Source organism: Prionailurus bengalensis, chromosome D4, assembly GCF_016509475.1.
Source record: "Prionailurus bengalensis isolate Pbe53 chromosome D4, Fcat_Pben_1.1_paternal_pri, whole genome shotgun sequence".
In the NCBI taxonomy this organism is placed as follows: Eukaryota; Metazoa; Chordata; class Mammalia; order Carnivora; family Felidae; genus Prionailurus; species Prionailurus bengalensis.
In genome coordinates this window covers 45408826-45434755 of record NC_057359.1, presented here as the reverse complement: position 1 = coordinate 45434755, position 25930 = coordinate 45408826, and the positions used below count along the sequence as shown (strand labels likewise).

The following is a 25930-nucleotide window of genomic DNA, read 5'->3' as shown; positions in this document are numbered from 1 at the left end:
GTAGCACGCTCCCAGATCTATTAACTACCCCCTGGTAATGCTTCCACTATTTCACTTGAGAGAGGACCGCCCTAGACTCCTGAATCTCATTAGACAGGGGAATACTTTATGCCTGGGCCTAGTTAGAATCTCTCTCTCTCTCTCTCTCTCTCTCTCTCTCTCTCTCTCATAGTGAGACACACCCACATGTTAAAAAAAATAGTAACTACCATACTATCATGTGTCAAATCGCTTTCTTTCTACTGAAATGTGTTCTCCACACAGAACTAGGCAAGACAGAAAAATGGCTTTGAAGTCCGACAACGTAGGCTTCTCCCCCAGCTCTGCTACTTACTGTGTGACCTTGAACCAGTCTATTTGAGACTCATTTTCTTAATCTACAAACCAAAGTGATGAGTATTCCTGTTTTAGTATCAACGTTTAGACTGTCACTGGGGCTTCATTACAGGAGAAACGGGTGTGAAAATGCCTAGCTACCTAAGCACTAACAGCCACAGAGCATCAGGAATGACAAAATACTAAACTTCTTTAACTGTAGGAAGAACAGGAATTTGGAGAAGATAGAGGGAGAAGTTCTTGAAGGATCTGGGCTTTTAACTGAACTCTCTGAAAAACAAGCAAGACTTCACTGAAGGACAGGACACTTCTGATGGCTCTATTCTATTTAATTCTGCAGCATTAATCCCTATCTAGGCCCATCCTCCCCTCTCCCAAACATGGTTCATCATTAAGGAGGTAAGAATCATGAAAGAAGAATGAAATAAGAATCTTATCAATATAAAAAGTTAACTTTAAAGTTAAATACACTTAGGCATAGGAGGTTTTTATAAGCCTAAATACCCATACTGTGGACAATTCAGTTATCTCTATGGTTCCCCTCACATTGAAACAAACTTCCTGCGGATTAGTGGAGATAACATGTGAAAGTCGTTCTTGATTGTTCCAACTGGCTGAAAGCCTGCAACATGTTAATGCATAAATGTGTACCCAATTTTATAATACCCCGAGCTACAGCCATGATGGATACCTGTGGGAAAAGGTAGGACTGGGGTGGGAGGTGGGAGTGGGGAGAGAAATGTATCTTACTCCTTGGTTGTAAAAGGCACCACCACCAATACATGGATTGGACTCAAAAATACCAATTCTTCATCAGACCCGGCAACAGTTAGATGGCCCTATCCCTTCCATTAAATCATTTTTGACATTCAAGAGACTTCAATCATGTCACCAAACTCTCTTTTCCCATATTCAAAGTCACGCTCTTAAAACATCTCATTTCATCTCTAACGTGTTTCATGATAAACTGGGTGGGTGTCTATGATTCTTATCTAATCTCAGCCTGCATTTCAGAGACGACCCTACAACTACCACCTACAAAGTGAAGAGTTCATGGTCTACGCATAATGAAATATACGATATAGGCAGTTACTTCTAGTTACTCTTTTGTTAGTCTGCACTTAACAGGCTAGATGATACGAATGTCACGTCAGATCACAAGTTCCTAAAGGGCCACCAATGTAAACACTCGTATCTAAACAGTGCCCATAACAGCAAAAGAGTAAATGAGTTCATAAACTGGAGGTTAGTGCTTACACTTTGTTGAGTTTTTTAATAATAATGAACCTCAGAGGATCTAAACCTGAGGTTCCAAAACATGTGGAAGTCCAAAAAGATACAATATAGGTCCTCAAGTGTGTCAATGTTTCAGAAAGCCTAATAAAACTGTACCTTCTCCCACACAAACACAGACCAATTAAAACATTAAATGTCTCACTAAACGAGTACGGTTAGCCTTAGTTTTTTGAGGTTTTTTTTGTGGGGGGGATTTTAGTTTTATGTAATCTCTACACCCAACACGGGGCTCAAACTCACAACCCTGAGATCAAGAGTTGCCTGCTCTATTGACTGAGCCAGCCAGGCACAAGGTATTGTTTTCTAAGTATTCTGTTTTGGTTTTGGTCACCCTTCACAAATTTTAAGATATTTAATAGACAAAATCTTTAAAAAGCATGAGATCTGGGGCGAGACAAGGAGAACCTATTGACACAGAGGAGGTTGGGACCCCTGATATAACCTATGTTTTGCTTCCATTTTGATTCCTCAGTCATTGGGTTTCACAAGGGAAATCTAAATCATGGGTCAAAGGCTCCCTTCACCCAATCAAATTCAACCATTCAAATTTCCAATCAAATTTCAACCATTTAAAAAGGTTAAGTCATGCACATAAGTCTCCAGATACATGGTTCATATGATAACGACAAGACAGAACTAAGGTATTAGTAACTTAACGACAACCATGAAGTGACGTGCATTGCTCTGTATTGAAGCAAACTATTGCTGAAACATGGTTTTTAGAAACAAGTAAGCTTTAAATTTTTTTTAATGTTTTTTTTTTTTTTTAATTTTTTTTTTTGTTTCAACGTTTATTTATTTTTGGGACAGAGAGAGACAGAGCATGAACGGGGGAGGGGCAGAGAGAGAGGGAGACACAGAATCGGAAACAGGCTCCAGGCTCCGAGCCATCATCAGCCCAGAGCCCGACGCGGGGCTCGAACTCCCGGACCGCGAGATCGTGACCTGGCTGAAGTCGGACGCTTAACCGACTGCGCCACCCAGGCGCCCCAATGTTTATTTATTTTTGAGACAGAGAGAGACAGAGCATGAGCATGGGAGGCGCAGAGAGAGAGGGAGACACAGAATCCGAAGCAGGCTCCAGGCTCTGAGCTGTCAGCACAGAGCCCGATGCGGGGCTCGAAGTCACGAACCGCGAGATCATGACCTGAGCCAAAGTCGGACGCTTAACTGACTGAGCCACCCAGGCACCCCAGAAACAAGCAAGCTTTAATTACAGGTTTTTGACAATTACTCAAAAACTCTTTGTGAACGAATTCGAGATCAAGTCCTATGAATACTTCACGATATAATGCAAAATTCATGGCAGAGGAAGATTTGATGCCTAAATATCAGACAGGAAAGGAAATCAACATACTTATATTCAAGACTAGCATCAAAGCAGCAATTTTCCAGGGCATCCAAAGACTTCATCAGAAGGAGGTTCATCTGTTGGCCAGATACATCACTAGGCAAAGCAAGAGGAAAAACTGAATTACTGAAAATAATTCACATGTCCAAAATACCATTTAATATTTTCCTCTTAATATTTTGGTGAAAATACATTTTGTTAAAAAAAAATAAAAGTCACAATATTGACGACTCACATATACTTATTTTGCAAACAGAGAATTTAATTATTGAGTTTCTGTACAGTAGCATCACTTGTAAAGCAATAAACTCAAAAATGACTACTTTTGTATTTCCTCAGCCCATTCACATTTTAAATCACTGAAAAAGACCAAAATCGGAATTCCAAAAACATTTTCAAGAAGGCCAAGGTGATTTTCTTCGGAATATTTAACAATCCACTAAGCTGATATTATCAATAATCATTCCAAATCTCTTTTCTTGCGAAGACAGTTACTTCTGATTTCATGTCTCAATTGGGAAGGCTGGTAAGCTCTACTCCTTTTTTCAAAGGAGGGGAGGGGAACCCCAGTTGTTTATTTTTCCTGCCTTTATACAGTAATTGATGTGGTTTTGCAATGGTCTTGGTGAGGGCTATGACTTCTGTAGTACAACAAAACTTACAAGGTCATTCTATGGCTGTTTTCTCAGGCAGAGTTGTGGGTTTCATCACCAACACTTTTTTTATCAAGGGGTTTCTAAGATGTCACTTCTCCTGCTGCCCCCTCGGACCACGCTAAGAGGAATGCGGCCCCAGGAATGCCAAACAGCCAGAGAGCACTTTAAATAAGGTCTTCCCAAACCAAAAATATAGTACTTTTGCCTGAGGTGAAGGATTGCATTTTGCAGCAAGAACACGCACGTGCATACACACACACACACACACACACACACACACACACACAGAGAGTTTTAATAGCTTTGACTAAATAAGTCCTTATTACGGCTGTTCTCTGGAGTAAAATATACTTAACTATCCTAAACAAATGCTAAAGAGATCCTACCGGTATCCTCTGGGAGTTATGACAGCAGCAAGCTTTGGAATAATATGCTTTTCTGAATAAATTCTAGACTGGAATTTAAATTCAGGTGACTTTCTCCTAAGCCTTAGCTAAAAATGGATGGCCATGATTCTCTTCTACAGGGTGATTTTTCATACTTGAGACCAACATACTGTCCTAATCCTGTTCCCCTGAGGGGTCATACTGGGCAACTTATTTGATGGCACTGGCTATTCAGGGCCAACAGCCCTCAAAATGTTTACTTTAATTTTAGGAAAACGGAAACTTCCTCTGAAAACGTCATTATCTAGTAAAATATTTCTTGGCACCAAAAGTAAACACTTCAGGTTCCTCTGCTCCAAAAAATTAGGAAGGTGGGCACCATGAATAATTATACCACTGGCTACAGTGTGAAGGATGAAGCGCACTATCCAGACAGATTATGAGAGCAAAGTGAAAATTTGCACTTATTCTGAGGGCCTTTGGCCTTGGAAGCGCTTCCTGGTGTCCTTCCCCAGGCTGTCCAGCAGGTGCAAAGTCACATAAGACAGAGAGGGGTAGAAGGCGATCTAGGAACCGGTTTCTCAAGGTAGCATGATTAAATTAACCACACATGCGAGCTTGTCAAGCCCTAAACCCAGCAGCATCTCATCCTAAACTAATGAAGAAAGGAGCCAGAGCCAAGATGGGATGAAATGAGTTGCCTGGAATTAAACTGCCATGGCTCATTTTTAGTTGTAAAACATGTTGCTTGAAAGATACTGAAGAAAGAGCATGAACACAGATGGTGAAGAAACTGCCATTTGTAGCATTGTAGCAAAGGGAAAAAAAAAAATCACTTTCAAGTTTTAAGCCTTTCAAAAATATGTTGTGTTCTGTCGCACACACAAGATATGTAACAGTCAATTCACATGCAAAGGGCAGCTTTTTGTTCATGTCCAGAACCAGGCCTATAAATAATAATGCTGGTGAACAGAACAGAATGAACATTCTAGAAACGTTTCATTTATGATCACAAAGACTAAGCCAATCTTCCCAATCGTCTGACAGATGTTTCTAAGAGCTGAAAATGATCATCTGAAATCTAGTATTTCCCTAGATCAATAGCAGTTCTCCTAAAGGTTTCACATAATGGTGTTTGCACAAAGCTATGTAAATTACAAATGCAAACTTAACCACTGGTTTCGAACTGAAATCTAAATATAGCGTCATGTCATCCAGTTTACCCACACTGACACCGTTTCTTGGCTTTGGACAGACCGTTAATTTCTGCCAACCAGGGAAGTTTAAGGACATCGAACATCTCAACAGGATGCCTCTTCCGACTACCCTATTTCCAGCGCAGGAAAATGGGGCCGAATTCCAAGTCAGCGACATCTAAATATTCATGATATTCAAATATTCATGTTGTACCACACTACAATCAATCTGGATATATAAAATCCTAAGATTTGTTATAAAATAAAGAAGAAATATAATGAACAACACAACCAAAGTAGATTTATGCACGAGACAACTTTTCCATCTAGTGGAATTTTCCACTTGGGTCTTTGCTATTCTGTTAGGTCCATTCAAGGGTAAAGCTAGCAGTCCAAGATTGACCAAACTGAGTAAAGCACGCAGTATAATATGCACAGATTAAGACTCTTTAAGGATTACAAAAATGTAGCCAAGGCACAGGATAAAAGCAATATTTAAAACTGGGTACACACAGTTCTCAGGTGACTCAGGTAATTCCCACAGCACCTCAGGCATAAGGGATACTCCAATCTTCGTCTCCCATTTTACAGTGATCCCACGAAAGGATCAGCAATTATTTTCACCCTCATGAACCAGGAAAAAGAGCAGCTTTTTCATTTTTAGCACCAGAAGATTACACTTTTCCTCATATCTATTACCTGGGTGTATCCTGGGCTCTCATCTAAGGACGGAATGATTTTCAAGCAATCGTCACCTTAGTAAGAGCAGCCCTAAAAACACATTCATGTCTTCGCGATGGCGTTGGAGGCAAGCCAGGTTCCCTCACAAAGGAGAAGAAAGGCCCAACTTGCCCATGTCAAAAAGTTTGGCGAGCACACGCGGCTCAGAGAGCGCGTGCGTGCGCGTGGGTGCACGTGGGCCACGTCCTCTGCCTACATCACAAAGAGGAAAAGGAGGAACACGCGAACAAACCGTACCTGAGTTTCTCCTCACACAAGCGGGACAGAAACATCCCCAAAGCAAGGCCCATGTGGATTTGCACGGCTTGAGACTCATCAGCTCTTGGTTTCCCAGGTAACCTGGCAGTCAGCATGTTGAGGATTTCCTCAACCTTCTCTTTGCAAGAGATAATGAAAACTTGCACGAGGAGAGACAAAGCCGTGGCGGCAGCCGAGCGGGCAATGGCACTGGCTGTGTTTTCACCAGAATAGGATTTCTAGGACATGCCAAAGAAAGAAAACAGGGGGTTGGCCTTTTGTTTAAAACATGAAGGAAGCATACCTATCACAAGAGCACGAAACGCAACAATATCAGCTTCTCTTAGATCCGCTCCTGCCGATGAAAAAAATGCGATTAAAAAAAAAAATCTATTTCTGGGCTTGTCTGTAGGTTACCTTGTCACTCTTCCTTACTGAAACGATTTTCTACTGAAACAAGCAGCTGATTAACAATATCCTTTTAAGTATGGGGGGAAAAAATCTTAAGTGTCTTCTCTTAAAGGGTGTGAACTCCCTCACTATAAAGCCTGAAAAAAATGTCAGTGTTTTGAAAGCCCACATGCGTATATAATAAAGAACCCAAAGTGAAGTTACCCAAGCTTGGAGAAACCAGCAAGCCACATTATAAATGTGTATAGAGCTAGTTTTCTAGGAGAGAAAGAAAGAGTGTGCGTGCGCACACGCTGCAGGACCGGAGGGGGGAGGGGGGTGCGGGGGGGGGGGGGGGCAGGAGGGGGGAGTGGTTAAAGTTTAGTATGAAGGAATAAATCTAAGTTCAGCACAGGGATCTATTGGCAGATCTCCCAAAATTTTTGGTGGGAACGCTTCCCAGTAGATGGATTATTTCCTACAGGGGGTTAATTCCTTTTAATTAAAAAGGAAGTTGAAATCCTAAAAGCCTCTGGTTACAAAGCAATAACCAGCTATTCAAAATGAAATGGGGAGCTCTATATGCGCCTTCCTATATGTAATTATGGGAAAAGAAATGAATAACAGCCCTGATAAAATGACAGGGCAGCTGAATATGAACAGCTTTTCCAAGAATCCCATGTTAGGGAGCTCCAACAGACGTTAAATACACTTATAAATACGTCTCGAGTGGGGAAGAAAGCCCATTTATCACTCGGCACTGTCACCTACTTCAACTTTTCAGACACACCATAAAGGCTGTGCTGTCCCTTGCAGCCAAAGCACGTTAAAAGGTGTTTTTAATTCTGCACCCATTTGCTAAGCTTTAGCACTTTTTAAGGCTAAAAATCACACACGTGCTAAGGTATTCTTTCAGCTAACATGGTACAATCGTAATGACAATACTATTCAAAATGACCCAGCTGCTAGAACACTGAAAATAAAGAAAGTGACTTTCGAATCAGGGCTTTGAAGAAGCACAAGAATGCAAAAAGCACAAAGGTAAGAGGCAACCCTGAGCTGGCTACGAAAGAGATTATTTTTATTGGTTTGCAAGAACTAAGCAGCGTTATTAGAAATCTCAGAGAATATCCTGTCCTGGTGAATATCAGAACCAGACAGCTACTGCAAAGACCTCTATATAATCAGTTTTTCATCCATCATTAAAGGAGTAAGAACACGTCTGACAGAAAACAAACTATCATAAAGAAATTACTTCTTTGAGTAAAGTCTACTTTGCAATTTAATTCTACGTTATCTAGAAGTCATTTTTTTTTTTTGGTCCCCAAGTATAGTTTAAAATTCTAGTTCTAGACCCTGAGCCCCAGATGAATACGTACCAGGTCCTCCCAAAAGGAGGACACAGAGGCACAGAGAATGTTGTAGAGAGAAGACCTAAGGCAGTGGAGTTTCACGCTAAAATCACGATCTTAGCAACAGTTCATGACCTGTGCTATATTTTTATTCGAATCAACTATAATCCTCCGCCGCTCAGCTGATTGTCCCATGATCACTATAATTCCCTAAGCACTGGAGACTGATAAGGCAGAACCAGAATAATTCCATGCAGATCCCAGAAATAAAGCATGCACTAGAGCCAATGAAGGGAAAAGAAAACCTCAACAAAAGAGTTGTATTTTCAGTTTGTTTCAAAATCTTAGGCTATTAGCAAGAAGAAAAAGAGTGACTCTTAAGTTACAGGTACTTTGTCTATGATCAACAACACTATTGCTCTGTACATGAAGAGTATTTCACAGTTTTCAGGACATTTTCCCACAAGTGACGTCATGTGATCCTCACCAATCTTTTATGAAGTTGGCAAAGCATTAGTTTTTAACCTTCATTTTACAGGTAAGGAAAACAAAATGGTGGGTGAAGTATCAGGTCAACTTTCACAAAACTAGTAAAGGGTGGAGCTGAGGCTAAAATCACTAGTGATAATACCGTTCAATTGCCTGGTTTACACACAAGGAAACAAAGGTCCCAAGAGATTAAGTGAACTGCCCACGGTCACATATCCTGAAATTTAAAAAAAACCATGACTAGGGGCGTCTTGGTGGCTCAGTCAATTGAGCATCTGACTTCGGCTCAGGTCATGATCTCATGGTTTGTGGGTTCGAGCCCCGAATTGGGCTCTGTACTGAAAGCTCAGAGCCTGGAGCCTGCTTCAGCTTCTGCGTCTCCCTCTCTCTCTGTCCCTCCTGCAGTTGCGCTCAGTCTCTCTCTCTCAAAAATAAATAAACATTAAAACAAACAAACAAACAAACAAACATGACTGGACACTCAGGGACAGCAATCTTCAACTAATGTTTATTTCACTGCAGCTGTAGCTCTTGACTCTGACTACACATGGGAATAATCCAGAGACCTTTCAAAAGACTGATAATGCCCAAGACCTATCCCTAAGCAATTAAATTAGAGGAGAGGCCTACAGGTCAGTATTTATTTTTTCTGGATACATCTATCTATCTATCTATCTATCTATCTATCTATCTATAGAGAGAGATAAGATATAGATGTCTATCTAGATGTCTATAGACATATATAGACATAGATACATATATAGACATATAGAGATACAAATATACATATATATATACTTTAAAGTGTGTACATATGCACACATATACATGTGCACACACTTAAAACTTCCCCAGGTGATTTTAACATACAGCTAAGGCTGAGAATAATTACCCCACAGCATGGCTTTCACGTGAACAACTAATAGGAGACAACTCAACCCTTGGGTTTTCCATCTTTTTTTTTTTATTATTATTATTTCTCTTATTCTCAGACTTACATAATAAAATGAGGAGAAGATTTGTCCTCTGGGTTGGTGATGGCTATCCACAATGACCAGGAGAGTATCAGACACCATGGAAACCCACTCTTTCATTGAAAGGAAATTAGGATGAACCTGTAAATGAAGAAAAAAACCATGAAATGGTAATGGAAAAAAAGAAAAAACCTAAACATTGTTTCTAGATCCAGGGCACAACCCCCTTCTGTTATTAAAGAGTAAAATGCTCTTCTCAAAAAGTAAGCTTCACTGGCCAGGACTTTGGGAGGCAGATAAGTATTTGACAAATACACATCCTTGACCTGTGCCCCAACAGGAGTACGGTTTACCTTTTGTTCAAGACAGGCAGAGGTGAAAGTCTGGGGGCTGCAAAACAGACCATATCTGAGAGCTCTCCCTGTGCTTGCCTGTGTTTAGTGAGGGTGATGGGGGGTGAAAAAGAGATGCGCAGAGAAAAGAAACTCACAATGGCTCATTTCGATGACTTGCCATTTCACAAGGGAGGCACTGAAGCAGCCTACGAAATTTTCATCACCATCTTTAGCATTTCTGCTTACTACCACCATATATTTATCATTTTGAATCATCACAACAATTGCCTAGCTAATTAGGTATGAAAGCATGAATGATCCTTCAGTTGGGAAAAGAGGAGGAAAGAGAATGCAAAAAAAAACGAAAACGAAAACCAAAACCACAACAAAATCCAACTTATTATAAAGAGAACTTGGTTTTCAAAATCATTCATGACCATGGATGTCAAAAGCATTCATTAACTCACATGGTGATGACACTCAGGTGGTACAAATGATAAAGGTCAATGCGGTGTTAAGTATCCTTGAAATTAATTCCTTGACTCAAAGAAGGCCTTCTTCCTGAGACCTTTAGTTGTTAGTCATATGCAGCTTTGAACAGAGTTTGAAAACTTCAATTTTAATCAGATAAGGAGGTCTTGAGTTTGTATTGAGGAATAGCCAAAGACAAGGCCATCAAGAATAAAAGCAAAGCCCCATCTTTGGCTTGTGTGGCTTCTCGATGTTTCGTCTAATATGTGTTACAGCACAGAACAAAGGGCGGGGGGGTAAAGAAGACGACGACTGCCTGAAACTCCACCTCTGAGCTAGAACCCTGGTTACTACTGGGGCAAACTGCCAGCACAACTGCCCTAAACAAGGAATCCTAGAAAGGCACATTCACTTTTTAGGTCATAAGATTCTACTTAGCTTGTTGTCTTTGCTAAAGTACTCCATGGCTCTTTCAAGGATATAAAACATTTCCTCTCGTAAAAAGTTTCGACTTAAAAATTAAAAAAAAAAAAAAAAAGTTTCGTCTTTCTCATCATTAAAATAAGATTCTGGATTTAAATTTTCGTACGGTAACTACCGTTTTATCCTTCATGCAATAATTCCTTGGCCTCTTTGCCTTCCCCATGTGAAATGTACATTTGTAGCTTTTGCCACCCAGCAAAAGCACCTATGCTCTTGTTCAGTGGTGACAGCACCTTCGGAGAATCCCCTCCTCCGTGATCTGAAGCTTGGTTAAATGCTCGATGAAGCTACCCATCTGACCCGCCCAAGGTGTGGGTATGAGACCCAGGGGACCCTAAACCTTAAGTGACCATCCCAGTGGGGGTAGTCTGCTCAGATGGTTCTGATATCAGTTCCTGTGCCTGATGACCTTCCCCCAACCCAGTTTTCAGCTGTGCCTTCAATTCCACGGGCTTCCAGATTCCACATCCTTCTGGTTCCTTTTTTACTTAGATGAGAGTTGGTTCCCTTGCTGGCGACCAAAAAACTCCACCATGAAAGAGGAGTACAGATGGCCCACGAGACAGACACGCTGAGGGAACATTTTGTAATGTTACAGGCTGAGTAACATTGAATAAAGTCTAGTTTTTGCAGCAAGAAGTCAGATGATGGTTACTATTGCCGGGAGCTTAGTATCTACTAGCTGCTGTGCTCTACATACATTAATTCCTTGAATCCTCGCAAGAGTCCTTGCTGGTAAGTATCGTTATCCCCATTTTACAGATGGGGGACCAGGCTTTGAAAGGGGAACTTACCGAAAATAGGCCGCAGAGCTAGACAGTGCAAGTACTGGGACTTAAATAGAGGACTCTCCTATTCCAAACCCTCTGCTTTTTAACCACTTGGCTATATTGTCTCCAGATAGTGCAAGCTACTAGATAATGGGGCTTAAAAGAAGAATAAATCCATGCCTTTTTATTTTGACAGATATGAATTATCTGTAAAAGCACATTGGAAATGAACATTGGCCAGCTCGCCACATGTTTAATTAAGAAATAAACGCCTTGCAAAAATGAATAGGCACTTTGTCATTGACATCTACAATTAAAATGCAAAGTACGATTTTTTTTCAGTCGGTAAACACTGCTTATTTATCATTTTTTTTGACAGCATTGTTCACTTTCAGTAAGCCTAGTTAACCTCCCAAGATTGGTTACCACTGATGCAATCACAGAAAGACAACCCCTGTTGCATAAAATTGGTACCTTCGAATGGAAATGACCACTTAACTGTGATGGAGAAAGGAAAACAGAAAAGCAGCAAGGGAAAGTGTCGTAGGAGACCCTCAAGCTCACAGTGTAAAGGCCCCTCGAGTAGCATAACTTGGTGCTGTTGCAAAGCATAGACTCTAACCTCGTAAATTCAGGGCCAGGCTCAAAGACACTGCTCACTTTTCAAACGCCGCCCAACTGGTTCAAGTCACCCTTAACTCACCTCCGGGACCCCCTCAGAGTCGGAGGAGAGGCTGGCTTCGTGTCTGGATACGACGACAGCAAGGCTGCTTAAGGCTAACAGCGCGTTGCCCTTGACCACTGGGCTCTCCCTGTTTAAAAAAAAAAAAAAAAAAAAAAAAATTCCAAGAGAGGATTTGGGGGCATTAACCGAGAGAAGAGAAGGCGTTATTACAGAGAAGGCAGATGAGGTCAAAAACACCTCTATTCCTTCCCCGAGCTTCACCAGCGCGCGTCTGCTTGTTCCCTGAGGCCTGTGGCTTTTTTTTCCTTCTCCGGACACTCGCGCTGAGTTTTCACTCTCCTCATACACGTATATGCTCATTGTGCTTGTTTTGCAACCTACAGACCTGAGCTCATGTATCTGAGTTCTTTCCTTCTGAAACTTTTATTTCATCATTTGACACTGCATTTCCTAAGCTGGCGCCTTCTGTGTCATCTCTGGCCCACAGAACTCTATCGATTTGTTCTGAAAACACAAGTGAGGGCAGTTGCGTGAATTAGAGCAGTAGAATGGAATTGGCCTCTGGCTTTTCTAAGGCACTGGTGTGTGGGAACAGCTTCTAGGGAGCCACTCGGATAGCGTCCTTCACCAGCCACCTGCCATGCTGGCAGCTTCTGGCAGTCATCATATTATCCTCCCCTTCTTTCCCAAAGAAAGCCAGATATGCCAAAGCCAGCAACCTTCAAGTTAGTTTGGAATATAATTTTAGAGACCCTAGATAAGATGCAAAAATGGCCTGTTTTTATTTTATTTTGATTTCTTTAATGCTCATTTATTTTTGAGAGACAGAGATAGCACGAGCAGGGAAGGGGCAGAGAGAGAGGGAGACAGACTCCGAAGCAGGCTCCAGGCTCTGACCCGTCGGCACAGAGCCCGACGCGGGGCTCGAACTCATGAACTCTGAGACCATGACCTGAGCCAAAGTCAGATGCTTAACTGACTGAGCCACCCAGACACCCCAAAGCCTGTTTTTAAATTATCTGGATTGAGAGTTGTCTTTTCTCATTATCCAAATGGTGTTTTCTTTTTAATATTAGCAACAAAATCTGAAATTTGACCTTTTTTCTTAATTCTAGTTATGTATTTTGAGAGAGAGAGAGAGAGACAGTGTGTGAGCAGGGTAGGAGAAGAAAGAGGGGGGAGAGAGAGAATCCCGAGCAGGCCCCACGCCATCAGCAACAGAGCCTGACGCAAGGCTCAAACTCACAAATTGTGAGATCATGACCTGAGCCGAAATCAAGAGTCGGAGGCTCAACTGACTGAGTCACTCAGGCGACCCTTGACTTCTGAAGTTAGTATCAAGAAACCTGAACCTTTTATTTTTTTAAGTTTATTTATTTTGAGAGAGAGAGAGAGAGATCCTGGGAGGGACAGAAAGAGAGAGAGAGAGAGAGAGAGAGAGAGAGAGAGAGAGAGAGACCCAAACAGGCTCCACACTGTCAGCACAGAGCCTGACAATGGGCTTGACCTCACAAACCATGAAATCATGACCTGAGCCAGAGTCAAGAGCTTAACTGACTGAGCCACCCAGGTGCCCCAAGAAACCTGAACCTTCCAAAATATACTTACCATTTGAAAATGAATGTTTAGCATTATTCCATAATTCCAAGGTGATTCTATAGAATAAAATCTTAAATGGACACTGATGCGATACTCTTGGCCTGCCACCTGTGTCATAACAGAAGTCAGGCAAGAGGGCACCCGTACCATCACACTTCAGTTCTGGCCTGGTTGTGGACTCCCATACAGACAAAATGTTTCCCAAAAACTGGACTTGAGACTTGAATGTGAATCTGTGTGTCCATCCGAGAATGGCTCCTGTCCAAGAACGACCCCAGCGTAGGAACGGGACAGGTATGTTAGATGAGGAAGACTTTCGGCCCCGCTCCCCTTGCGAGCTGAGGACCTCCAGACCCAGGCCACAGGCATGACTAAGCATGTGAGCTAGTGGGCATTAAAAGGTTAGTATTCACACATGTTCTTGCATTTTTGTTTCCGTTTGGTAAGAATGGGACTCAGCTCCTCCATCTTCCTACACATCTAATCCCTCCTGCCTTCTCATTCTCCCACCTTGGGGTGGTTAAACTCAGTGAAAGCTTGCTCTGCCCAGTGGGTCATTTGGTTCACTCATCCTTAATTTCTTCCACTATGAGGCCTGCCGTAAGTGGATAAGAGCACAACATTTACATCAGGGGATGGGATGGAGGGAGAAAAACAGAAGGAAGACTTGAAGGCTAAGCAGATGCCTTCAACCCAGGTTTTGCTAGAGTTTTGCAGTGAGGATTACTGGGAACTCAGATAGCTAATAATAAAACACCAGAAAGCCAGGCAAGGTCTGGGTATTCCTGGGTGCCCAAGGCATAACATTACATTAAAAAAAAAAAAAAATGAAGTCTTTTATTTCTAACATTATCTCTTTCCTTTAGCTGAGAATATCCTGAAGCCTGTCCTGCTACAAAATGGCCATGAATCTCTAAATGAAAAAAAAAAAGAAAAAAAGAAAGAAAAAAAAGTTTTATATTCTCAGTGTCAAGACTTCGATCCCCAGTGGTTATCACCATAGAGAAAAGCTCGGATGGTCCCCAGGAATAGGATATCAAATCTTTTTAAAACAAGGGTATTAGACAAGATGACATGAAAAGCACTCTTATAACTCTGAAATTCTGAGAGAGCATTATTTAGCCTCAGTTCCAAAACCGTGCCCAACATGGTTTTGTTTCAGAAGTCTTACTGGCCTTGACATTCCTGAACATGTATTGTCCTTGTAAAATGGAGAAAAATGTTATTTAAAGCCACTAGTAATGAGACCTTCGGTTGCGGACTAAATGTGTATTCGGACATTAATCTTTGAATAGAAAAAAGTATTTCTCGGTCCACATAATGCATGCTCAGACCACGCTGTACGTTTCACAAAGGTACTGTGACCAGTTTCTCTTGGTCGTCTCTGCATTCCCTACTTGCTGCACGCAGCGACTTATGGAAAGGAGACACTCAATACGGATTTCGTGAAACAAATTCATGGAGGAGCTGGCCAGGTAAACATCTACAACCAGTTCAGCAAATACTCATCAGCTTGTTGATCAAATAACTATCCCCCCTACCCCCCCCCACCCCCCGCCCCGCCCCAGTCGGGCAGTAGTAACTAATTTGCATAATAACATGTCAGCATCAGTACAGTATTTATCTAGGCAACACCACTAGCATTTTAATTAAACTGTCCTTTGGAACAAACTGATGCCATTAACCTAATTAAAAAGCACAGGGAAGGATGAGCTACAAGGATGCTTTCTTTGGGACAAAGTATTACATTACATATTAGTAAAGTGACCCAGTCCTTTGGGGATTTTCATCTTCGGGTTCAAATCTATTTAATTAACAACAATGAAAATGAACTTACATCAATCATCAGGTTTTATCTGTTCTCTGATTCTCCTTTAGCCCTATCCTTGATGCTTTAAAACTGCTCTTAAGTGAGCAAATCAGTCTAATCCTGTGACTGGTGTTTTACTTCCTGCATTTAACTTATACGGCTCAGAACAAAGTAAGTCTTACAATGGCCCAAACCAGCCTGTGGCGGCCATGGTCCAAAGAAGGCTAAGCTGGCAGCAGGTGGTGGTGGGGTCTTCACATGGTTGGAGGAAGCCAGGGGGAAAAAGAGAGAGACGCAGAGTGATTCTTTTTCCCCCCTGCTCTATCATTAATCTCTCAGCCTTTGAACCTGACTTGCTGTCATACCTACTATTGTCGGCATTGCTTTAATAAGATAAGGTCTATAAAATACTTTGAAATTTTTGATGAAAAGGTAACACTATGAGAACATGAATTATTTTTACTCCGTGCCACTGAGAATGGGGAAGACACTCTTCGTAGGCATTTCATGAAACGATGCCTGGCAAATCGGAAGATTAAAATCTTGTTGAAATAAAATTTTAGAATGGAAAATGCACAAGCTACTAGAGAGGCAAAATGATAGCTTGTTTTAATAGAGAGCTGCTAGATTCTTCAGCGTTCCACGGCTTTTTTTCCCCCCTGCAAATGTCAGAGCACAGTTTTTACCAGGATATAAGTAGATTACATAATAGAACAAACTATGAAAGGTAAGGGCTGAAGACAGTCCCCCCCTCCCCGCCCCGCCCCAGCACACCCTCCCCTCCAACAGGCAGCTGAGCGCTCCGCTCCCCCACTGTGTCTGCAATTCACCAAACTAGATAAGCAGACACAAATGAGTCCCTATCGAAGCCTCTCTGTACTTTAGTTTTCATTTTGTCAACAGATATGTCAACAGATATTTCCCAGTGCCTCCCACAGAAGTGGGTGCAGGGGAGGATTACCACTTCTATTTCCCTTTATTCAGAAGGCATTAGGCTGAGTGGTGATCGTGTACTGTGATTAAGGCAAAACCTATTTAGCCACAGAAAGTTCTGGAACACGATAGGGATAAACTATATTGAAATGAATTATGTCTAGATAATATGGACACATGAAATCCTGTAGGTCAAAGGTCTATCTATGTTATTTGGTGGATAAGAAGAAAGGCAGCAGCAGCTAAAGGTGATGGTGGAAGGGAGAAGCGGACATAACTGACGTGTAACTTACTGCCAGAAACAATTACTCAGCTTGTTAGGAAAGGAACCCGAAGAGATTGCTCAAGCAAGTTCATTAGGGTATAATTTTCTGTTGAGAGTTGGCTTAAGATAAATAAAAAGCCTCAAGGTAGTAATACTCGTTATTTTTGTTAAAACAACCATAAGGATATGATTGAAACTGCCTTTTTAATGGGTCATCACATTCATTTTTAGCATTTAAAAATCCGGTTTTTAGGAGAGCCCGGGTGGTTCAGTCAGTTGAGCATCCGGCTTAGGCTCAGGTCCTGGTCTCACAGTTCGTGAGTTCGAGCCCCGCATCACAGCCGGCTTCTGATCGTCTGTCCCCCTCTCTCTTTGCCCTTCCCTTGCTTGCGCGCTCTCTCTCAAAGATAAATAAAAACATATAAAAATTCAATGTTTAGATATCCTGGACCCCATAACACAAAGAGAATGAAAGGAAGTTACTACTGTGATTTATTTCCTGGCTCACAATTGAGATTTAATAACCTATTTGTAGAACCTACATAATTCACATTAGCAAGGAATTCTCTTTCAAACCACAACACCCCCCCCCCCTTCCCCACCCCAAACTAAATGAGAATCCTTTAAATCTAAGTCAAAGCACAGGGCATTTTGTTAGGTGTACGACAAGGGCGCGACCCCGGCGACTCTTGATGTGGAAGTCATGTTTGTATTGATGCCTCTGTATTCTCACAAAAAGACATTAACTTAAGAATTAACTTGAGAGAGGATGACAATTGATTTTTTCTTTTTTTCTTTTTTCTTTTTTTGTAAATAATTGAAGAATCCTTTAACGTTCTTAAAGTTAGGACATACTCTAAAGGGAGAAACTGTATGCACCCGCCAGGGAAAAAAAAAATGTTCATAGAAAATTTGGGGTAAGAGAATGAATGGATCTTACTTCACAGCCGTCTTGGTGATCTCATCAGTCAACATGTCTCGGACCCTGCAGTAAAGATTGGAAATAGGTGCAGGAGTTTATGTTAGAATAAGAGCCCAATCTTTTTGCTTATCCATGAGTTAATAAGACCCTCTGGCAATGACCCCAGGTCCTAAAACTGTATGTGTGGAATTGTAGTGTAAGGTGAAAACACTATAATATGAGCTTTATTTCAAAGAGTTTCCTCTGCCTATTCCTTAGGTCACTTATCCGAGGCGGGGAAGAAGGTGCCTGTAGACACACAGTGTTGTGATGATGTCATCTCTTAAACTGAATGGTGGCTCTGCTAACATTCTTTATATTATATTCTTAGGTGAGGCCTTTGGGAGGTCCTGCGGGTGGACCCCTCATGCATGGGGTTAGTGCCCGTAAGAAGAGACACAGAATGCTTGCTTTCTCTCTCTGCTCCCCAACATGCGAAGACACAAGGAGAAGGGGACTGCCCGCAAACAAGAAAGCAGGCCCTCACCGACACAAGACCTCTGATCTCGATTTCTCAGCCTCTAGAAGTGTGAGAAGTAAGTTTCTGTCGTTTAAGTCAGCCATCCAGTCTATGTATTTTAGTTACAGCAGCCCAAACTGATTAAGATATTCTCTCTTTTTATGCAGAAGAGCTCACTAAAACAGCAATTTACTATTTCCACGTTGTAGATAATGGAATAGTTGCTATGTACGTAGGTAAAATAAAATTTTAAATGTTGGTTACAAGATCACTCCGAAGTTGAAAGAAAATGATTCCACTTGTGGATCTGAAGATTGTATACTCAATTCAAATATTCAGAAAAATTTTTTTAATATAACAGCCCTGAGATATAGAAAAGAACACCCATTGACCGCCAATATTTGCCTTTTGAAGAAGCAACCACAGATAATTTCACTATATGGAGTTTCATAAACTCAAAATTTTTATAAATACTATAAAATTTCCACAAATATTGGTGGAAATATTGGTGCAGCCCCCCAGCACCCTCTGACACAACTGATTGCTCCTTTCTTGAAATATTTTATTCCCTGGGTGTTCAAGATTCCATTCTCTCTTGGTTTTCTTCCTCCATCACCGTTCACTAATTTTTCGTGTGCTTTGTCGGTTCCCTCTTCATCTACCCCACGTCTAAATGTTGAAGTGTTCTGAAGCTCTTCCCTCTGACCTTTTCCCTATCGCTACTCATTCCTTAGGTGATCTTATCCAGCAATCAGGATTTTAAATACAGCTGATATGCTGATCATTCCCAAATTTCTATTTCTAGCCCTGATCTCACCCCCTAACTCTAGACTCATATCGTCAACAACATATCTGATTATCTCCAAAGTGGAGGTTTAATTATGTATCTGAGGCTTAGCAAGTTCCAAACCTGATTCTTCCCCTACACAGACCTGCTTTTCTATCGTCGTCTGCATCTTAGTAAAGGGGAAGTCCATACTTTTCGTTATTCACGGTCAAAATCTTGGAGCTATCCTTGACATTCATCTACCACATTCTTCCTTCTGTCTCTATCTATTTTGGAGAATATAGTCAATATGCGACTATACATTCACCAAATTATCATTTTTAGAAGATGAAAGTCAAACTTTATGCAAAAGATCGTCACAAAGAGGAAGTGAAATCCAAAGTCTTAACCTCTAATTTTAAATTCAATGTCATAATGTTTTAAGCTGTGTTGCTATTTTTAAAATACATCTAGAAAATGTCACTTAGAATAGAATTATGTAAATATACACACACGCACACGGAGCTCCTGCTTTTCTACATATGCCAATTATCAGTAAATAAATCTAAATTCAAGCAAGCTTTGAATAGATTTTTAGATTAAAGAAACCTGTGGCTGCAGGTAAAGCAATTTAGATTCTGGGCACTTTACCTAGATTTAGGCTGCTGCCACATTAATCTGACAAGGTTTTCTTCCTAACCCATGTAACAATTTAAATTGCTTTTAATGTTCCAGCCCTTACACATTTCTAGATAATACAGTGGGAATTCACCAGGGGATGTCTGCCAAAGAAATTAAAGCCCTGACATGGTAAAGTTGCTCCTAATAATGAAGATGTCTTGGGGAGAGGCGGGGAGCATGGGAGCAGAGGGGTATTCCTCGACTAAATGTGAGTTAGGAAGACAATGGATTGAGTGGGGAAAACAGAATCTTTCAGTTGAAAGCATATAAAATAATCAGTTATGGGGGTGGGGGGCGGTGAAGGGAAAAGCAAACCATTTCCACGCTGCTGTAGAAAACAACTTAAAGAATAATTAAGATGTATGACTAAAACTCTACTTGTGATAGCCAGGGAGAGGGTGGAAAATCCACCTATCAGATTTTTGGCCTCACCCCCTTCGGGCTGGTAGGTAAGTGACAATTCTCCGCACACGCCTTTAAAGTGGCCACCTTCTCCCTCATCATTCATTCCGCACGACGAGCACTCATTCCCAGCAGAAGAGCATCCCCTTACCAGAGCCAGGCTGTGCCTTTTTTGTACTGCACCTCCTCGGGTCCTTCCTTCCCATGTTTCAACTGCAAATCCAGTTCTCCTATTCTGCCCTGCAGGACACACAGCATCAATCAGCATGCAGACCCCACGGCCAAAATGACCCTGAAATTTCTTTGTGAGACACTGAGAACACACGTAGCCTTTCTCAGTTGGCCTTCGGCGTTCCTAATAAAACGTTAGATTATAAACAAGGATGTGTGAGGAGAGAGAATTCTATCACTGCTTTGGTATTTCAGCGCTCACCAAAGAAGTTTATCCTGGAGAAGCTGTGGGTTTGGGAAATTTAGTGCACAGCACTCCATTTGGGAAGATCTATTAAAAGCAGATTTGAATTCCAAAGGTCCTGTTAAAAAAAAGAAAAAATCCCCTTTCTCATAATGTTCTGTGTCCTCAGCGGATAATTTGAACTGACACCGTACCAAGACTGGGGTCTGAGCACTAGTATTGTAACAGAATGGTAGAAAAGGAGGGTAATCACATGACACGTAAGAGTCAGGTAATCTACAGGGGCGCCTGGGTAGCTCAGTTGGTTAACTGTCCAACTTCGTCTCAGGTCCTGATCTCACAGTCCGTGGGCTTGAACCCCGCATCGGGCTCTGTGCTGACCATGCAGAGCCTGGAGGCTGCTTCGGATTCTGTGTCTCCCTCCTCTCTCTGCCCCTCCCCTGTTCGCACTCTGTCTCTGTCTCTCAAAAATAAATAAAAATGTTAAATAATTTTTTTAAAAGATTCAGTTTAATCTGTAACGTTACATTTTTATTTCTTGAACTTATAAAAATTGGTATGTTCAGCTTCTACACATAATAAAAATGTAGCTACTCTTACCCCTTTAAGACCAAGACCTCCAGATAGTTATTATTCTATTTTCTTTTACACTCAGGATCATTTTGATCAGCTTCTTTCCCCTCTAGTCTATCAACAATTACATTATTTAAATATACTGAAAATACTGGTTTATTGATGAGCCCTACATTGGACGAGAACTTCCCGTGCTTTGTGTTACTGAGTGATAGCTCCCATGCTATTTTCAAAAGTGGTCGTACAGCTTGCATTCTCACGAGCAGCAAATAAAAGTTGTAGCTACTCCACATTCTCACCAACAACTGGAATTGTCAGGCTTTGAATTGTTCCCGTTCGGGCAGGTGTGAAACGGTGTTCATTGTGGTTTTAATCTTCACTTCACCGTTTACCAAAGAGATGTGAAAACCTTTGCATACGTTCGTTGACTTTTAGATTTCCTATTGGGTCCATTTTTCTATTGGTTGTCTTTTTGTTACTGATTTTAGAGTTCTAAGGTATGTTTCACAGAAGAAAAGTGCATATCCATATATGCCCTAGAGAGAAGCAATATTCTGTTTCACAGAAGAAAAGTGTATATCCATATATACCCTAGGGAGAAGCAATATAGCTTGACGAGTAAAGGAAGTAGGTTCTGGAATCAGAAAGCCTTGATCTAAAGCCATGTCTACCTGCTTGCTGTATACATTCGGGCAAGTAAGTTCACCTCTCTAAACTTCAATTTCCACATTTGTAAAATGTAGCTAACAACTATCTCTTGGCATTAGAGCATGTTAAATAACGTGCAGAAGTGTCTCTTTCGAATAACTACCATTACCAGGTTTGTTGTTAACAACAACCAAAAAAATCCCACCTCCCTTTATCATCGTCTTATGAAATGATCTTTCATGAATATACATAAACTCTGTTACCACCAGTGCGTGAGCTCACTGAAGGCAAGGACTGTTTGTCAGTCTCAGGGGTCCTTGTACTTAGCACAATATTGATATTGGCCTCCCAGGGGGATAGGCAAAATAGAAAGTCGTACTTATTGCCTGTCTCTGCTAGTTATGCTTCTTAAATTAGCCTCTTTACTCCCAGGAACATTTACTGGCCACAGTGCTTTTCCAAAAAAGATAAGCAGTAGGAAAGGAAAAGGCTAAAATCTGCTTAGAAAGAAACTAAAAAGCAAAAGAGCTTTGCAGTATCTGCACAGCCTATTGAAAAGACCTGCTTTTCTCTATCTCCGTAGACATAACCCACTACACCATCGACTATAACTAAGTAAACTTCGAATTTCTTCTTCCAAAGTTTCTTGCTTCTCTCAACCCCCTCTTCTGGAAGGTCCTTCTCACCCTGTCCACCCAGTCCATGTTAGGCTGTTTATTCAGAAGCACTTTGCCCCCTAAGTCTCTGCCTGTCGGTCACTGAGGTGCAGAGGTGAGAGAGCCTCTCTGTCACCTCTGCTTCTGTGGTTAAGGGGCAAAACCACTCACTGGGGGAGAAGACACTGAAATGATCACCTGAATTGAGATTTCGGGATTGCCTGTAGATGCCGATTATTTATTGATCCTTCTTGCTTTTTTTTTTTTTTTTAAATCTTCAGCCTATGTAACCAAGGGCTTGCTGATTACAGTGAGTAAATTCACCTAGCTCCAAACCTACACATTAGAAACAAACATCTCTTACCCACGGTCAGAGAGAAATCTGCCCGGGTCACCATTCCTGACCCTGGTTTTGATTTTCGATTATTTCACAGTTAGCTGACCAACTCAGGAAGCAAAAGTCTGCAGTCGGCCTGCTTTAGAATTCCTCTCTCTAGTCTGAGGTCATATTCACGAGAGCCCTTTATACAAAGGCTGGAGACCTTAACCAACTCAGCGTCCCACAGGGCATCAAGGGAAAGATGGCTATAGCGGCCTCCTTCCCAAAATGGACTCTGAATTGTCAATGGCTTGTGTCTACCTATGTTTCCGGACCATAGTGATGTCGTGTGGGCCATACTGATACGCTTAAAATGCAAAATCCGACGTTCTCGTGGAAAAAAATTAGACGAGGCTGGACGTCGATGCCCAGGCAGAAGCCACCTGTGGTGTCCAAATCTCAAACTTACCCCCATCACAATCAAACCCCCAGGAAATAAGGTAGAATGTATCTTCTGGCATATCTCTTAGGCTTAACTGAGTAAAACATGCGCCTTCTCTAAATGATCCTCTGGTTTAATGCTACAAAATATGTTGAGCACCAGATGGAAGTAACTGTAACTCTTGTACAGAAGAAGTATCCTCCAGGGCAGAAATTCTTGATATAGACCGGGTTCTTGATATAGTCTGGCACGGTTGCTCTAATTCTAAGATACCATAGATTCTGTTGAAGTGTGGGGGCCTGTTTCAAAAAACTCAAACACTTAATATGCATCCGTGTGCATGTTGCCTAAAAAGCTTCCCTGTACCTTCAAATCATACTGAAAATCTTGAAGCCTGTACTTTCAGTTTCATTTCTTTGGTCACCTGTTCTCAGTGGAACTGGACCTAACCAGAAATGCAAAGTAGAAGGATCTTTTTTTTTTAATTAAAAAAAAAAACCTGTTTTAACGTTTATTTATTATTGAGAGACAGAGAGAGAGAGAGACAGAGCATGAGCAGGGGAGGGGCAGAGAGAGGAGACACAGAATCCGAAGCAGGCTCCAGGCTCCGGGCTGTCAGCACAGAGCCCGACGCGGGGCTCGAACTCACGAACTGCGAGATCATGACCTGAGCTGAGGTCGGACGCTTAACCGACTGAGCCACCCAGGCGCCCCTAAAGTAGAAGGATTTTAAATGATAAACAAGCAGAGAGGCACGTTATCACCCACCACAAGAGAAAGGCAGGATAACTGACGTGCATCCCTAAAAATACTCAGCTGGCTTTTCATGCATAGCCCTATCCTTTAAAATATTACACCTATTTGCATTATTTGTTGTTGCAACTAATGACAGTGCCAGGGAAAGCGCATGCTGCAGTGGAAAAGGCTGAGGCTCGGGGGTCACAGATAAATCCTCGTGTAAGTTTCAGTTCCTTCTCAGGGGCCCAGTGGTTTCTGCCTATTGGGGTTTGTACCACTGCCTTGCTTTCCTAGCTAACCCTGCTTTTTCACCTGTAATCCCATCATACATGGGGTTAACAACACCCACTTCAAAGGGTTTCTGTAAAGATTCATTGAAATAATATGTTAAGTGTTGGACACACACTAGTGACTCAATAAATGGTAGCTCTTATTATAAGAACAAACCGTTTTCTTTTTTTAAATCAACTGTAAGTCATCTGCATGAGTTATACCATAATCCTGTTCGATTTAGCCTTCCTTATGCCGAGAGCTAAATAAAATTCTCAGTTCATTCTGCGGGACGAGGAGTTATTCTTGCCTTCTTTCTCTGGGCGCCCGTAGGACTTTGCACATCCTCTGTTAAAGCCTCAGAGATGTTGTACCAACATTGCCGATGGACATGTCAATCTCCCACACTGGCCTGGGAGCTCACTGATAGGAAGGAACGCTTTATTCTCCTTGGTACCCCACACACCCCGCACAGGGCCTGGCCAAAGGTGCGCCACAAATGTTTACTGAAGGAAAACACTGCAAAATTGCGTAGAGAAAAGGCGATGGGAGAAAAAGTGCCTACTCTGGCCCGCACTCTCACTCTTCTTGAATAAAAACTATAACTGGTTTCAGGGTGTGTATGAGTAACACACAATCCTTCACTCACACACCTACTCAAAACTGAGTGCCCAGATGCCACCCAGGACAAAAGAGGCGTGGAAGCCGAGCTGAAGGAGACAGTGGTTCTAAAAGAACATCTTTAAAATGTGGACTCCAGGGGCGCCTGGGTGGCTCAGTCGGTTAAGCGTCCGACTTCAGCTCAGGTCACGATCTCACGGTCCGTGAGTTCGAGCCCCGCGTCGGGCTCTGGGCTGATGGCTCAGAGCGTGGAGCCTGCTTCCGATTCTGTGTATTCCTCTCTCTCCGCCCCTCCCCTGTTCATGTGCTCTGTCTCAAAAATAAATAAACGTTAAAAAAATAATAATAATAAAATGTGGACTCCAGTGTAGTTTGGGGAACCATCTAAAACACTGCTGCTCAGAGTGTAGCTGACAGAGTAACTATGTTGAAATTACCCGACAGCTTGTTCAGGTTCCTGGTCCCCTCCTCAGTTCTGATGAATCAGAACTTCTGAAGATACATCACTGTTTTATACATCTTAGACTCAATAAAATATGTTGCAGCAAATTTTCAATTTGAGAACACCCATGCTAAAATGCTTAATCATTCCTTCCCCATCTCCTTCCCACTCTTCCCCCCTCCATCTTTAAAAAATAATTTTTGGGGGGGCGCCTGGGTGGCTCAGTCGGTTGAGCTTCCGACTTCAGCTCAGGTCACGATCTCGTGGTCTGTGAGTTCGGGCCCCGCGTCGGGCTCTGTGCTGACAGCTCAGAGCCTGGAGCCTGCTTCGGATTCTGTGTCTCCCTCTCTCTCTCTGTCCCTCCCCGGCTCAAGCTCTGTCTCTCTCTCTATCAAAAATAAACATTAAAAATAAATTTTTTTAATAAAATTTATTTATTTTTAATAAATAAATACAGCGGGGGAGGGGCAGAGAGAGGGAGGGAGACACAGAATCCGAAGCAGGTTCCAGGCTCTAAGCTGTCAGCACAGAGCCCGACGCGCGGCTCGAACCCACGGACCGTGAGATCATGACCTGAGCTGAAGTCAGACACTTAACCGACTGAGCCACCCAGGCGCCCCGAAATAAATAAAATCTTTAAAAGGGGCAGGGGGGTCTAAGATAGCACAGTGGAGGGGCATGTAATCCAGTTTTGGAGGGGTGGGCCTCACAGATGCCATCTCGGATAAAATGATCTAAAGAATAAGTAGAAATCAGGTGGGCATTGAAGGAATGGCAGTTC

General features: G+C 41.9%; 1 protein-coding gene across 2 annotated transcripts in view; it reads right to left on the bottom strand.

Annotated features, from left to right (window-relative positions):
* The window catches only part of FOCAD (focadhesin), a 315705-nt gene that overhangs the window by 58094 nt on the left and 231681 nt on the right, over positions 1 to 25930 (bottom strand). For both annotated transcript variants that reach the window (XM_043565388.1, XM_043565389.1), the window contains 6 exons: positions 20177 to 20265; positions 17696 to 17740; positions 12167 to 12275; positions 9429 to 9545; positions 6200 to 6438; positions 2990 to 3079 (listed from right to left, as the gene is read on the bottom strand). In XM_043565388.1, the coding sequence (XP_043421323.1) occupies positions 2990 to 3079; positions 6200 to 6438; positions 9429 to 9545; positions 12167 to 12275; positions 17696 to 17740; positions 20177 to 20265 (689 nt within the window). The remainder of the gene's footprint in view (positions 1 to 2989; positions 3080 to 6199; positions 6439 to 9428; positions 9546 to 12166; positions 12276 to 17695; positions 17741 to 20176; positions 20266 to 25930) is intronic.